Source organism: Perognathus longimembris, chromosome 5 (genome assembly GCF_023159225.1).
Source record: "Perognathus longimembris pacificus isolate PPM17 chromosome 5, ASM2315922v1, whole genome shotgun sequence".
In the NCBI taxonomy this organism is placed as follows: Eukaryota; Metazoa; Chordata; class Mammalia; order Rodentia; family Heteromyidae; genus Perognathus; species Perognathus longimembris.
The window spans coordinates 3752647-3767894 of NC_063165.1; the positions used below are offsets into that span (position 1 = coordinate 3752647).

Below are 15248 nucleotides of genomic sequence, written 5' to 3' on the forward strand. Positions count from 1 at the left end.
CGTGCACCCTGGCGTGGCGCGGGAGCGCGGCCCACCCGGCTCACCGGCTCACCGTTCCAACGGGGGAGGGCGGACGGGGGGACGGGGGGACGGGGGGACGGGGGGACGGGCGTTCCGCTACTTGAACTGCCTTTGGATAACTGTTTCATTTCTAATCTAACAAGAAAAAACACCCACTGTATATTAGTCAATGGTAACATTTTAAATATAAACTTAAATCTTTATACTAAAAATGAAACATGTCCCTTCCTTTCTGAAAGACTGGTTGATTACACAGCTTAGGTAACACTGAAAGTTAATGGTCTGGGTTCTCTAAAGAAGATGTAGAATAATAGCAAGTTGTATTAAAAAAACAAAAAAAGCACACTTGTTGGGGCTTGGAATATGGCCTAGTGATAGAGTGTTTGCTTAGTTTGCATGAAGCCCTGGGTTCGATTCCTCAGCACCACATACACAGAAAAGGCCGGAAGTGGCGCTGTGGCTCAAGTGGTAGAGTGCTAGCCTTGAGCAAAAAGAAGCCAGGGACAGTGCTCAGGCCCTGAGTTCAAGCCCCAGGACTGCCTACGAGATGTGCCTCTCGCTGACAAACACTGGCTTAGGGTTAATGTACAGAAACAAGATCAAAAACGAACTCTGAGAGACAGAAGCTCTCTGTACACAAATCTACTGGTGGTGGTTGTTGTTTTAAACTATTTTTTAAAGACTCCAAAAACATAAAGGTCAGTTCATATTGATAAAGTGTTCAATCCATCAAAAAGAAGTAACAATTATTAAGCTATATCTACCAAACATTGGTGCATCGTAATGTCATTAAACCAACACTCCTGTATTTACACAGACATAACATGGTAACAGAGACTTCGATACACAACTTTGCCATAGAGAGGTCATTCATATCCCCCACCCCACCCCCGCCCCAAATGCAGGAAACTACAGAATTAACACTGTACACCAAACTGACTAAACATCTGGGCATTTCAGCAGCAGGTCATGGAACTTCCTCCAAAATAGATCAGATTTTATGACAATGAAGCAAGTCTTAGCAAGTCAAACCACGCTGGAATAAAACTAGAAACTAACAAACTATAGAAAAGTTTCAAACATAAGGAGTGAACAACATACTGTCCAGTGGCCACTGGGTCAGAGGGGTGGAAATACAAAGATGCCTAGGGTCCAACGACAATGAAAACACAACTTACCAGAACCCCTGGGGTACAGCAAAGACAGTGCTAATCGCCAGAAAAGCTGAAAGCTGTTACCCTGTAAAAGCAATTCAAGATGGACCTACGATCTGAAACTTGCAAACTACTACACGGAAGCACTGGAAATAGAGGCACGGGCAATGATTTCCTGAATACGACTCCACTGTCCAGGAACTAAAACCAAGAATGGATGTGCGACTGTATCAGTATGTTGTTCTGCACCCAAAGGAGAGACAACCCACAAAGCAGGAGAAAATCTTTGCCTCTCATTCAACAAAAGACTATGTAACAAGCTCCAAAATCATGTATCAAAAGAACAAATCAACTGTAAATGGACAGATGAGCAGGTTAATTATTTGAAAGTAAGTAGAGATGGCTGATAAATACACCAAGAAATGTTCAACATTTTAACTATAGAAGAAAGGGAGCTCAAAGCCCCATGGAAGGGCTGGCGGTGTGGCCCAGCAGCTAAGAGCACCTGCTTAGCAACCACAAGGTCCTGAGCTCAAATCCCAGTTCTGACAAAAAAGAAAAAACACAAAACATGGAGATTCCATCACACTACTAAGAATGGAAATGATCAAGAAGGCGTTCACAAATGCTAAGAAGGAAGCTGAGACAAAGCAACCTCACACTGCTGGTGGGAATGTGAATCGGCACAACCACTATGGAAATCAATACGGAGGTTCCTCAAAAAAACTAAAAAATACTCCTATCTTATGACCCTGCCTTACCACTTCTGGGCAAACACCTAAAGGAATGCAGGTCAGCATACAGTAAAAATACCCGGATACTCACTTGTATAGTAGCACTGTTCACAACTGACCAGCTGTGAAACCAAACCAGGTACTAAATGGTAAGTGGATGGAGACATGTGTTTGTCTACACACAGTGGGGTATAATTCAGCCATAAAGAATGAATGAAAAAAATGAAATGATCAAATGAGATAAGCCAAAGCCAAAAGCCATGTATGCATTTTTTTTTTTGCTTATACACAGAATGTAGATCTAAAATGATAGTAATAATGGGACATACGTGTAAAAAAACAACCAGACTGGGGGAGTGGAAGGGAGGGGTGCTGGGAGTGAAGGTCAAAGTATGTTACACACACCACACACACACACACACACCCCTTGCATAATGGAACTCCACAAACTGTTTGAAAAGGACGGAAGCGTGGAGGAGGGGAGCAAAGGCCATGGAGCAGGGGTGGGCACGTTTGAGGCACACATTACAGAACTGTCGCAACAAAGCCCCCGTACGACTGAGGTATACTCATAGAAATACAGTAACACGCGCGCTGATGTCAGCATGGGCTTCGCATCCCATCCGGTGAGCGCCCAGGCCTTCCTGACCTCGCTCACTGGCAAAGCCTCAGCTGTGAAGGACACGCCCTGCCAGAGGCGTGGCCGCCCGGTGGGAAGCCGCACCAGCCCGGCCTCCGTACTGAGGAGTCTCTGATGCCTGAGGCACTTACCCGCATCGCTTGGAAGAGAACCTGGCATTGCAAATCAGCTGACACACCTGTTCAGAGAGGAAAAGGACATCGGGATCGCAGCCACCGACACCGCAGGCAGGCGGGCGGGCAGGCAGGGCTGAACACCGCCGGCTTCTGGGGGGACCGTGTCTCAGAGCCCACCCACCTCCCCAAGCACCCAGGATATATTGGAAAACCAGGCCAGGAGACAGGAGTCCGGGCCCGGTGCGACCACAGATACCAGGACACACACAGATGTGGTGGTGGACGCGTGTGCAAGGGCCACCCCACATGGGGTGTGAATTCACGACAGCACTGGAATGAACAGAGCTTCAGGTGGACTTTGAGTCAAACTGATTCCATGCAGAGCTGTAAGACATTTAAAATATAAAATACACTTTTCAAATGGGGACTGGGAATATGGCCTAGTGGTAAAGTGCTCGTCTCGAATACATGAAGCCCTGGGTTCGATTCCTCAGCACCACATATATAGAAAAAGCCGGAAGTGGCGCTGTGGCTCAAGTGGCTCAAGTGTGGCAGAGTGCTAGCCTTGAGCAAAAAGAAGCCAGGGACAGTGCTCAAGCCCTGAGTTCAAGCCCCAGGACTGGCAACAAAACCAAAACAAAACAAAACAAAACAAAACATTCTTTTCAATGCTTATGAAATACTTAAATTCAAACGCCCATGTTACGTGCAAACGCGACACATCGACAGAAAGCAGAAGCTCCAGCGTGTGTGTGCAACTCTGAGGGGCACGGCAGTGCTGTTCCTCTGTACTTTCCAAAGTAACTGTCTGCACGGTTTTCAAGTTGTGCTTCTGTAACTGAAAAACTCTCAGGGCACCCGCGTCACTGCTCACAACCGCACGGCGCTCCCGCAGAGCCAGGCGGCGGCGGCGGCAGGAAAGAAGGGGAGGGCCGGAGACAGCTGGAAGAAGGCGCGTTTATTTATCTGTTTAGAAACAAAATACAGAAAGAAACAAACACACTCCACAAGCCCCGCCGTGAGGGAACGCACGAGGGGCGTTCACTCCGCCCGACACTGGCCCCCAGCCGCCCTCGGGGCGGAAGGCTCCCCTGGGGACGCGTGGCTCTGGCTGGTGGCCTGCGGCTCTCGGGGAAGGGGGGGGGGACACAGGCCCTCCCTGGGAGGGGCGGCGGCTCAGGAGGGCGCTGGCCTGCAGGGTCGCCCTGGGCCTCCATTCTCGCCCTCGGGCTGGCTGGTCCTCCTCTGTGCCTCGGCGTCTCTTGCTCACACGGGGGAAGCCGCGGGGAAGCGGTGTCCTCCCGTAAACCCGGCCGTGCCCCCCCCCACCCCCCCCCCCCCCCCCGTGCTGCCTCTTTATGAAGCCAGTCTACGTGTGAAGTACGCGCCCCGAAGTCTGCAGGACCACAGAGGACCACACCTCCTGATGGGTTTAACTGCGATCTGTCAAAGCTAGCGAGAGGACTTGGGGAAGCAGCGGCTGCTGGGGGGGGGGAACGGGGGGGGGGGGAGGGCAGGCAGCCCTGCGGGGGTTGTCACTGGGGAAAACAATGCTACAGGCCAGAGCAGGACGCAGCCGGAATAACCGAACCAGACCTCTGTCCCACAGAGCATAAACGTTAACAGTTACAAAGCACATCACCTGAGACGCTTTAAATGCGAACACACTCTGGGCGTGGGACAACGCATAGGGTCTCACGAGTACATTTGTAAAACAGTAATAAAACATAAGCAGGTTCACAGCACTGTATTTACATACTTTATACACACCATACAAATGTGTGACCAACAGTGACATGTTTTAAAGATGCACCACCAGTGGCCGCTAATGGTAGTAGTGTCATTCTTTCACTTGTTCTTGTAAAATTGAAACAGTAAATCTTTGAATTCTAATAGTGGCAGTAAAGTTAAAATTCTAAATGGAGTTAAAAAAAAAAAAAAAACAGCACTAAGTCTTCGAAGTACTTAAATTGGTAGAAAATTCTGACCTTTCAGATGGCCACCAAAATATGCCAAGAACATAAATCCTGAGGACAGCAAGTAAAGACCCGGGAACTTGCAAATGATAAGGAGAGCACGCAGAGACGCTGTGACTTACCAATCACGAGGACAGCACGTAAAGACCCGACAATTACAATCTGGAGCCGCGGTGGGCTGCTTGCCACCCATGTCCTACACGGGGCTTTCTGGCTCCGTGACTTAGTCACAGAGTTCTGAAGCCCAAGGAAAGCATACTCGTGACTTGTGTACTTTTGTGTGTTTTTGTTTTAAAAGCGAACCAGATTTTTAACAGAACAGAAAATCCATCTTTAGAGTCTCACGGCCGGCGGCGTCTTCCTCTTCAGCTGAGGGGATGAAGTACGATCGCCACCACTTTGTTACAGACTAAGATCCAACAGGTGATGCCAACACCGCCTGCAACACAGAAAGCCAGCGCTGAGCCGGCGGCCAACACCGCCCGCCCGCAACACAGAAAGCCAGCGCCGAGCCGGCGGCCAACACCGCCCGCAACACAGAAAGCCAGCACCGAGCCTGCGGCCAACACCGCCTGCCCGCAACACAGAAAGCCAGCGCCGAGCCGGTGGCCAACACCGCCCGCCCGCAACACAGAAAGCCAGCGCCGAGCCGGCGGCCAACACCGCCCGCCCGCAACACAGAAAGCCAGCGCCGAGCCGGCGGCCAACACCGCCTGCCCGCAACACAGAAAGCCAGCGCCGAGCCGGCGGCCAACACCGCCCGCCCGCAACACAGAAAGCCAGCGCCGAGCCGGCGGCCAACACCGCCCGCAACACAGAAAGCCAGCACTGAGCCGGCGGCCAACACCGCCTGCCCGCAACACAGAAAGCCAGCGCCGAGCCGGCGGCCAACACCGCCCGCCCGCAACACAGAAAGCCAGCGCCGAGCCGGCGGCCAACACCGCCTGCCCGCAACACAGAACACCAGCGCCGAGCCGGCGGCCAACACCGCCCACCGGCAACACAGAAAGCCAGCACCAAGCCGGCAGCCAACACCGCCCGCAACACAGAAAGCCAGCGCTGAGCCGGTGGCCAACACCACCCGCAACACAGAAAGCCAGCGCTGAGCCGGCGGCCCAACGGTGCCGGCTTCACTTCCAGGACACCGAGGGGCAGGGGAAGAGGGTGCGCTTTGCCGTTCACACTGGGAGCGTTTCGCGGCTCACGGAGCTGCACTGGTGGCCGATGAGGATTACATGGTACCGGGACCACCCCTCGGCTTTCCCTGCGGTGTGGGTGTCTGACGGATCGAGCTGGTGAGCCCGCGTGTAGGAGCACTGTGAACAAGCGAGGTGTGCCCAGCCCCGGGGTGGGGGCGGGGGGGACACAGGGAATCCATCTCCCTCCCGGGCCGTGGGGTCCGCAGCGTGTCTGGTCAGCACCGAGGCCCAGGCCTGAGCCCGGGGGTGCGGACAAGGTGGGGACAAAGTACAGCTGATCTGGGGCTCTGAGAGACCCGCTCCTCTTGGTACAGTCATTCATCCCCGGCATCATTACAAACAACGACCACAGACTACCCAGGAAGGCAGGTGCCGTGCCGCCGTCAACAGCAAAACCCGGGGCCTACACGAACATGCTTTTAATAAGAAAACGCAGATGAGGAGGAGCCATGAAGCATTTCCCGCGTACTCCGTCCCTGCCACCCCCCCCCCCCCCCCGCCTCCGTCGGGGGCTGAGATCCCGCACAATAGGGTGGGATGACTCTTAGGGTGCGGTTTCCAGGGGACACGCACACGCTCCTTCCACCACAAGGGGGCGCCCTCACAGCCATCTAGAAGCCCTCCACGCAGAGCTCTGCGGCCGCTTGGCTCTGCCTCCCCCCCCCCCCCCCCCCCCCGCCCCCGTCCTCCTGACAAACATTTCTGCGAGCAACCCCTGGCGTAGGAGCTACACAGCTCGCCGCCCGTTGAGGGGGTCCGCGGAAGGCGCACGGGATGATCTCCACGACCAAGTCAACAGGCCGGGTGGCCTTCCCTGCGTCCGTCCGTCACCAACGGAAACCACGTGCCGCGATCTGAGCCCCTCAACAAGGCACACGTTGAAAGTCCCGAGGGGGGACCCTTCCGGAAGCCCGGGGCCAAGGGCGGAGGGGCTGCGGGATGGCCGTCACGGGGCCGGGCCCTGGTGCAGGCCGGGCCGCTTCTCTGGACCTGGTGCAAGGCCGAGGCGCCCAGGGCAGAGCTCCCGGGGCCCTGCAGCTGGGTCTCCCTCCCCGCGCCTCGACGGAACCCTGCCCACAGACCTCCACGGTGCTCGCCAGGACATTCTTACCTGCTACCCTAGTAGGAAAGGCTACCAGGCGGTCCAGCGGGGTGATCCATTTACTTGGAACCACAGCCACAGGGACGGAGTAATACTTCCAGATGAGCGAAATCATCAAGGCAGCCTGGAGAGGGGGACACGGGGTGAGCGCAAACCCCCTGTCAGCCTCGCACACCACCACCACCGAAAGAGCACACACGCAAACGCCACCGTCAGACTTCAAGAAGCACCAGTCCCTACAGTCATGCGCATGCACACACACACACACACACACACACACCACCACCACCAGCACCCCCCTCCCGGGCTGGAATGTGGAAAGAACACTCACTTGCAGCACGTAGAACGCGACGCTCATCACCCACTTTATCTTGGCTGACTGAGCTGTCCGCGCTTTCACTGAAAGGAGAAACGAGACGGAGCTGCACGTCAGTCCCGGAGACGGGGTGTAGCTAACACGCCGAACACGACTTTCCTCATAAAATACCTCTGGATGCAAACCCAACAACCACCCCACACTTGGGAAACACAAGATAGAATACGTAAGTAACTTTTTATCTTACTACACCACCCCCAAAACAGGACCTCCCTCAGATAGTGAGACCCGAGAGGCTTCAAATTCCACCTCCGCCAGCGACTCTCGTTATGCCACACGGACCGGGTATCAACATGGCGACATGTGCCCCCTCATTTCCTGGGCTAGAGTTTGTGTAGCTCCCCGGGGGGCCCCTGCCTTCTCCCCCGGGGGGATGGCATTCTCCGTACGGGAAGCAGCAGAAACACGTCTGGGGGGAGAGGCGCGGGGCTGGAGGAAGGGCGGGCACGCGCACTCATTGTGTTCGATGGACGTTATTTAACTTGAGAGTGGGTAGGAGGGAGGACATGGGGGGGGGGACACAGGGAGAAGAGACTGTGCGGAGGGGCGCTGCACTCGTGACCTGGCTGACGGCAACTGTCACCCCCTCTGCGCGACTCCTCAGAACACGCGTCACGAGGCGGCGCCCGCCGCGTGCGGACACGGCCCCTCGCGGGACGGCGACGTCGCCGACACCGGGCCAGGGCGCATCCTGGGCTCCCCTGCGTCGTGAACTTGAGCATGTCCCCTGCGGGGCCAGGGGGCCCTGATGGGGCCTGACGGGGCCTGACGCGCCCCTGGCGGCTGGGGTCCGGAGGAGCCAGGCCCCCTGCCGGCCGGGAGCACGGGGCCGGGGCGCCGGGTGCGCCCCCGTGGGGGAGCTCTGAGGCCCCTCCCGGCGGAGCCGGGGCGCGGGTACCGTGGGTTTTGAGCTTGTCGGTCATCTTGTTGATCCTCCTCTCCAGCCTGGCGTATCTGGCGAACTCGTCCATCATGTTGACGGTGGAGAGCTCCTGCTTCATGCCCTGGATCTCCGCCCGCATCTGCGCCTCCTGCTCCGCGTCCTGCTGCAGCACCCGGGACACCTGGCGGGGAAGGCGGGCGGCATCGGGCCTGGGCCTCCGGCGGGGGAGGGGGAGGGGGGAGGGAGGGCCCGCCCCCCCCCCACCTGCTCGGGCACAGGCGGGGCTCGGCCACTGCAGTGGCCAGGGACTCCGAGGTTAGACTAGCGGGGTCGCTGCGCACGCGGGCCGGATCCCGCCAGCCAAAGCCCTGGCTCCCGCGACGCGCCCCAGAACTCATTCCGGGTTCTGTGCCAGTGGCAGGGTGAGCTCTGAACCCAGGGCCTCACGTTCTCACTTAGCTCTTTGGTTTTCACGCGAGGCGGGCGCTCTACCCCTTGAGCCACAGACCCACGTTGAGCTTTGTACTAGGTAGCTGGAGATAAGAGCCTGAGTATCCGTGGGCAGGCTGGCTTTGAACCGCGGCCCTCGGCCTCCTGAGCCTCTGTGGCCCCCCGGGGGGGGAGTGCCGGCCCACGACTTTCTCTCGCCCTGCTGCCGCCCTCAGAAGCGATTCCTCTGAGAAAGGCTCCATGCAGCGCCCCGGGTGTTCAAGGCTTCTCCCCTGAGGGTCCCCCCCGCCCCCCTCCCCCCGCATGGCTTGGGCTGGTCCCTTGGGGGAACCCCTGCTGCCCACGGCTCTAACCGCCGCTCAGCTGGACAGAACGGGCTGCCCGCCCAGCATCCCATCCCGTCCAGCGGCCTCCGACCCACAGAGCCAGGCTCTGGGGCCTTGCCTGCTCCCTACAGTGACCCCAGAGAAAACCCCCCGGCCCCAGCCCCCCTCAGACTCCAACGGCAGTTGCCCTTCGCAGACCGCTCGAGGGAAAAGGAAAGCACCTTTCACCGCAACGGGGCGACTGGGATCAGAGAACGAAAGCCAGTTCCGTGAGCAGAGCTGAGCTGGAACCCGCACGCCGCTCTTCCTGAAGCCAGGGCGGCGGCTCCACAGTGACAAGGGCCTTCCTTCAAGGGGGCACCCCGGCGGGCGGGGGAGGGGGGCGGGAGGAGGGGGTTCAGAACTGAACAGCTGTGAAGTCAGGGCCAACGCGGCCAAACATGCTCTCAGAGTCAGAGTCGTGTGGGGCGGCAGTCAGTGGGGGACAGGATGGGACCCACGGCCACCAGGTGGCGCCCACCAGCTGTCAGAGACAAGCCTCTGTCCATAGGGAGTGACGGACACGCGCGCACACGCAAACATGCACACCTCAGGAGAGGCCCAGGCCTCTCAGAGGGGGGGCATCGAACAATCAGGGGACACCCACCAGGGGGCGGGATGCATGAGGAGACCCAACACGACTTCCGAGGTCCAGTACGGATCAAACACGCGCACCGTGTGCAAATTCCTCCGGGCTGAGGGGACACCGGGAGCGTGCCAGGTACACACACGGTGCACGATCTCCGGCGGGGAGCCTGGGAACCCGAGCCTGGAGGGCCCCTCCGGAGGGGCGAGAGCGACCACACTCGTACCTGTGGCAGAGGAGCCCGCTGCTCGCCCACCAAAGCGTGGGCGGCTGGGGTCGTCCTACGCCCCAACGGCTCGGGAAGCATGTTTTGCGTGTGCGTGTGCTGCGTGCATGCTTTGGACGGACCGTTAAAGAGATGACAAGCCACCTACCAAGTACACACTAACACCAACAAGGCTGTGGCCCAGCTCACAGAGCAGACGGGGGGGGGGGGGGAGCAGCCTCGGTGGGCGCCCCGGCCTGACCTGCCGGTGAGGAACAGAAATTCTACTAGAACCTTCCTGGAGGAGCGAAAGGACTGAGTCACAGAAAAACAGAAAACCAACCAGGCCTCCTGAGGACTGAGGTAGCTCAACACCGTGACAAAACCGTCATCTTCTTTTGCTCCAAAGCCACCGGGAAATAACGGAAAGCGGTGGGAGTTAGGAGCCGGGAGCCACGGGCAAAGCAAACACACAGTGATGTCAAGACGGCCAGAGACACGAAGAGGCAGCCAACATCACTAGTGATTAGGGAACCGCCAATCAAAACCACAATGGGGGGCTAGGAAGATGGCCTAGTGGCAAGAGTGCCTGCCTCGTATACATGAGGCCCTGGGTTCGATTCCCCAGCACCACATATACAGAAAATGGCCAGAAGAGGCGCTGTGGCTCAAGTGGCAGAGTGCTAGCCTTGAGCAAGAAGAAGCCAGGGACAGTGCTCAGGCCCTGAGTTCAAGGCCCAGGACTGGGGAAAAAAACAAAATCAAACCACAATGGGATAGCACTTGGTAATCATTACGGGGGGGGGGGGGGGAGTGCCTCATGTGCTCACGGCTGGTGGAAACAAGACCCGGCCTGCAACTGCGGAACAGCGTGTGGGTTTCCCAAACACCCTAACAGATGAGAACACCCGCACAACCCAGCGTTTCCACTGCTCCACGTGCACCCGTGCACGGGAACTGACACCAACAACAACTCAGCCATTCCCATCTATCTGGCTCTTTGTGTGTGTGGTGGAGAGGGGGGGGAATGACAGGACAGGGGGGTGGGAGGCGGTGCCGGCCACGGGCCTTGAACTCCGGGCCCGGGGAGGCGCCGTCCCTGAGCTCTGGCGCTCCAGGCTCAGTGCTCCAGGCTTAGTGCTCTCTCACTGGAGCCACAGCGCTCGGTTGGTTGGAATAAGGATCTGTGCGGGCGGGCAGTGAGCAGCTTCAGTGTGCAAATCTGTGCACACACACACACATAGGGTACCACTCAGCTCTCAGGGAGGAAAAACGCGGGGTGCTGGGACCGGGACCCGGCCGTGCAGTGCTCGCGCGGCGCGCATGCGGCCCCGACCCCGGCGGAGCGGGCACCGCCGGGCGGCCGCGGCTGCGGGGCCGCCCCGGCCGCGGAGACGCTCGCAGACTCGGGCGGCTGGAAGCCTAACCGCGCATGCGCGCGCACGCACGCACGCGCACGCGCAGCGCTCCTCGCATCCGGCTCGTCGGCGCTCCCCCGAATCCCTCCGCCAGCGCGCCGGGGTCTGCGGAGCGCGCCGCTTCCTTGCGCGCCTGCGCAGAGGCGCCGGGCGCCTGGAGACCCTCCCCGAGCCCCCGCCGCCCCGCCCCCCCCCCCCCACACACACACACCCGGAAGGCCGGGCCGCCACTTACGAAGGCGGAGAAGGACGGCAGGAGGATCCGGAGGACATTGCACCCGAACACGAAGCCCAGCACCAGCAGCCACGCCCCGCGCTCGGCCTCCGCGGCGTCCATCCCGACCGGCCTGGGCGGCGGCGCCCGCACCGCGACGGCGGCTCCCGAGGAGCGGGGGAGGGGGCGGGGGGGGCACGGGGAGGGGGCGGGGGAAACCTCGCCGGCCACCGCGCCCGCGCATGCGCCCCCCCGGGGTGAGCGCGCCTGCGCACTGCGGAGGACGGGCTGGCCCCGCCCCCTGAGCCGCCCCCATCCCTGCCTGCCCGCCCGAGGAAGCCGTCCCCGGGGCTCGGTCCCGAGCTCCATCCCTCCACACCCCACCGAGGGGGGGGCCTAGTGACGCAAGATCCCGGCCCCCACCCCAGCCCTTCCCCCCCAAAAAAACCCCACTGGGGAACATCCTAGAAATGGACAGCCTGGGGCTGGGAACGTGGCCTGGTGGAAAAGTGCTCGCCTCGTATACATGAAGCCCTGGGTTCGAATCCCCAGCACCACATATACAGAAAACGGCCAGAAGGGGCGCTGTGGCTCAGGTGGCAGAGTGCTAGCCTTGAGCAGAAAGAAGTCAGGGACAGTGCTCAGGCCCTGAGTCCAAGCCCCAGGACTGGCCAAAAAAAAAAAAAAAAAAAAGCCAGGGACAGTGCTCAGGCCCTGAGTCCAAGCCCCAGGACTGGGGGAAAATAATAAATAAAAATAAAATGAAAAAAAGAATAAAAGCGCTGGCAGGGCTGCTTTGCCTCCAGAATCCCCCGCGTCTCTGGGAGCCCTGTTCTGTTTTGAAAGCCTGCAGTCGCTCCCCTCTGGCCTCTGAGTCCATTCCCATCTCCTCTACCCCTTCTTTCCCTCTGTGGGGACCCTTGTCATTACCTTGGATCCATGTAGATGAGCCAGGATAACCACCCTCCATTCCATTTTCTTTTATGTAACTGGAGGCATAGCTCCCATAATAGAGGCCCTGGGTACACACACACACACAATCACATGTGCAAAGACCTTTGGGCAGGTAAAGTAACATTCAAAGGTGGACTTTGGGAGGGGGCATTATTCTACCATACAGACATTTGGGGGAAATAAACTAAGATGATCATGACACAATGCCGGGGGGGGGGGGGGAAACACTGCAGTATCAGTAAATGGTAACTTGCACCAAAAGACAGGCGGAGGTGGGCATCTTACCTCAGCCACTCCGGGGAATCTCACACTATCAGCTCCTAGCCCTTCTACCTTAGAGCTTCTAGGACCGTAGTGTCAACTGTGAACACACACAGCCAGACTCTCGCTAGGGAGGTCTCCCAAGGGGAGAACATCTCTCCCTAAGTTTCCCTCAGCACCCTTACTCCCCTCTGTGCTGGACACCTGGTACGTGCAACTGTTCGACTCAGTAACAGCTGTTTCACGATTGTGACCGTGTCAGTCAGGCCCACAGACGTGAAGCCCTTGGCACAAGGCCCTCTGCTGTCCTTGAGCATCCTTTTAAACAGAAGATATGCTCCTTTTAAAGCCATAGATCCAAACAAATAGACTTTGAAAGTACCCTGGGCCACACAGCTAAGCCTTGTCTCATAGAAAGCAAGGAGAGAGGGAGAAAGAGAGAGAAAAGGTAAGACGTGGTTGGAAGGACACCCCAGGACTGTGATGCAGTAAGCTTCAGAACCCAGCCATCTGGAACATGCTCATGTGGGAGAGGACCCATTTTCTAACTGTTTGTGATCATGTGGGCTGCTGATACTCAGAGCCAAATATCTCTCTGCTCTCCCATCCAAACCACCATTCCTGTCAGATTCCCTCCATCAAAAACTACCCGAAATCTCCCCAGCAGCAGCTTCCATCGCCACCATCCACCTTAGTCACTCATCCCCGAAGTGCTGTGACACAGCTCAGCCTGTCCCGAGCCTCCCTGACCTGAGGGCCACACCAACGTGCTCACTTCTCCCGGGAGTTCCGGTCAATGGCACACTGCCTCCCTACCGCCCTTCGGTGTCTCTTCACGGCCCTACGCGCCCCAGCCGCCGTTTTCGTCTCTAGCGGCCGCACATGACCCTCTTTGCCGCGTTTCTACTCTTCATTTGCACAGAGGTCACCCCCAAGTTGACACCTTCGTATGAACTTGTGTCTCTGCCCCGCATCTGCCTTTAACTCTCCCAAAGGCCCTGTTATCCTCAACCTTCACTTTTCACCTCAGAGACCCTCGCTGCCTACCTCCATCCAAAGCCTTTCCCTCCTCCTCCTCCTCCCCCTCCCCCTCCCTCTCCCCCTCCTCCTCCTGCTCTTTCTCCTCCTCCTTCTCCTCTTTCTTTTCCTCCCTCCACATGGTACTGGGGCTCTTCTCTCCAGCGAGCCGGCAAAAAGCCAGAAACTGATGCACGGAACAAAATGGAGAGTGCCAGCTTAAGGGAAAATGTCCAGGCCCTGAGTTTGAGCCCTGGTATACCACCACACACGTACATGTGTGCACGTGCACACACACGCACAACTGACACTCTACCACTTGAGCTGCACCTCCACTTCCAGCTTTTTACTAGTTAATGGGAGATAAGAGTCTCTCACATTTATCCATCGGGGCTGCTTGGAACTGGGAGCCCGGTTTTTTGAGCACTTAGGTTTACAGGCGACCCAACTCCATTCTTCTTTGAAACCACTTTGTTGAAGTATGGTGGGCACCGTACAAAGCAGTTCACTGTTTATATGAAGATGTGACTGCCAGCAACTGTACACCCATGGGACCATTATCCTCATAAACATAAATGTGTCCCTCGTTTCCTGTTTATTGTTGTGGCTGTCGTTTGGTAGCAAGCACACAACACAGTAACATCATCTCCCCCAGCAAGGTTTCAGTACATTTGTGTTACTGTAGGCACTACCGGGTAGAGCAGTTCTCCAGAACCTGGTAATCTTGCAAAAATGAAAGTTCATACCCTGTAACCATCAACCCCCACCCCCAGCCCCTGGCAACCAACTAATCCACGCTCTGCTGCCATGCCTGTCGCTACTTGCCCCGTAGCAGTGTGATGTTACAATCAATGCCGCCAGCTACTGTTTGGCTTTTATTGCTTATGGTTAGTGCTCTACCAGTGGAATCAACGCTGCAGTCCAACTTTTTTTTTTTTCTGTTTAAATGGCTATAGAGTCTCATGGACTTTTCTGTCCTGTCTTTCAGCCTACTCCTGAGTAGCTTGGGATTACAAGCACGAGCCAGAGGGGGATTTCATTGTTCATTTCCAGACGTGTGCAATGTATCCCAATCAATCCTACTCTATTACTCTCCTTTCCTCTCTTTCCCCTTCAGAAAACAATTTCACTTGGTTTAATTGTTCGATTTTCACAGTTACAAATAATTAACTTTATTACCTCCACACTCTTTATCGTGGAGGTTTTTCTCAATTATGGAGAGCTTCACTAATATCTAATACATAGATATACTGATCTAGTTTAACAATTTTTCTAGAGTTTGAATTATGTCACTCAAAACTTTTGAGAAATCTGCTATAGTTTTTGTGGGATTGCCATTGCATATAAACTGTCTCTACGTATGTAGCTTACCCTAGTATTTCTTTATTCTGCATGCTGATTCTTTAACTGTAATGTGTCTAGGTGAGTTTCTCGCCCGTGTTTTGCCTCTTTGGTGTTTCGTGACCCTCTTCCACATGGACGAACCTCTCTTTCTCCAGGCTGGTGAACTTGTCTGCTATTACTTTAGCGGATCAGTTCTGAATGCCCTTACTGTGCATTCTTCTTCTGTACGACGA

The 15248-nt window shown here is 56.8% G+C and overlaps 1 protein-coding gene across 1 annotated transcript; it reads right to left on the minus strand.

The window, feature by feature from the left end:
* Window positions 1-3603: 3603 nt before the first annotated feature.
* Window positions 3604-11605, minus strand: Get1 (guided entry of tail-anchored proteins factor 1). The gene is made up of 5 exons (XM_048346217.1): window positions 11461-11605; window positions 8217-8382; window positions 7274-7341; window positions 6952-7066; window positions 3604-5080 (listed from the first exon to the last, which is right to left on the minus strand). Exons 1-5 carry the CDS (start codon window positions 11560-11562, stop codon window positions 5007-5009), a joined length of 525 nt encoding a protein of 174 aa, XP_048202174.1. The 5' UTR covers window positions 11563-11605; the 3' UTR covers window positions 3604-5006.
* Between the last annotated feature and the right edge of the window lie 3643 nt (window positions 11606-15248).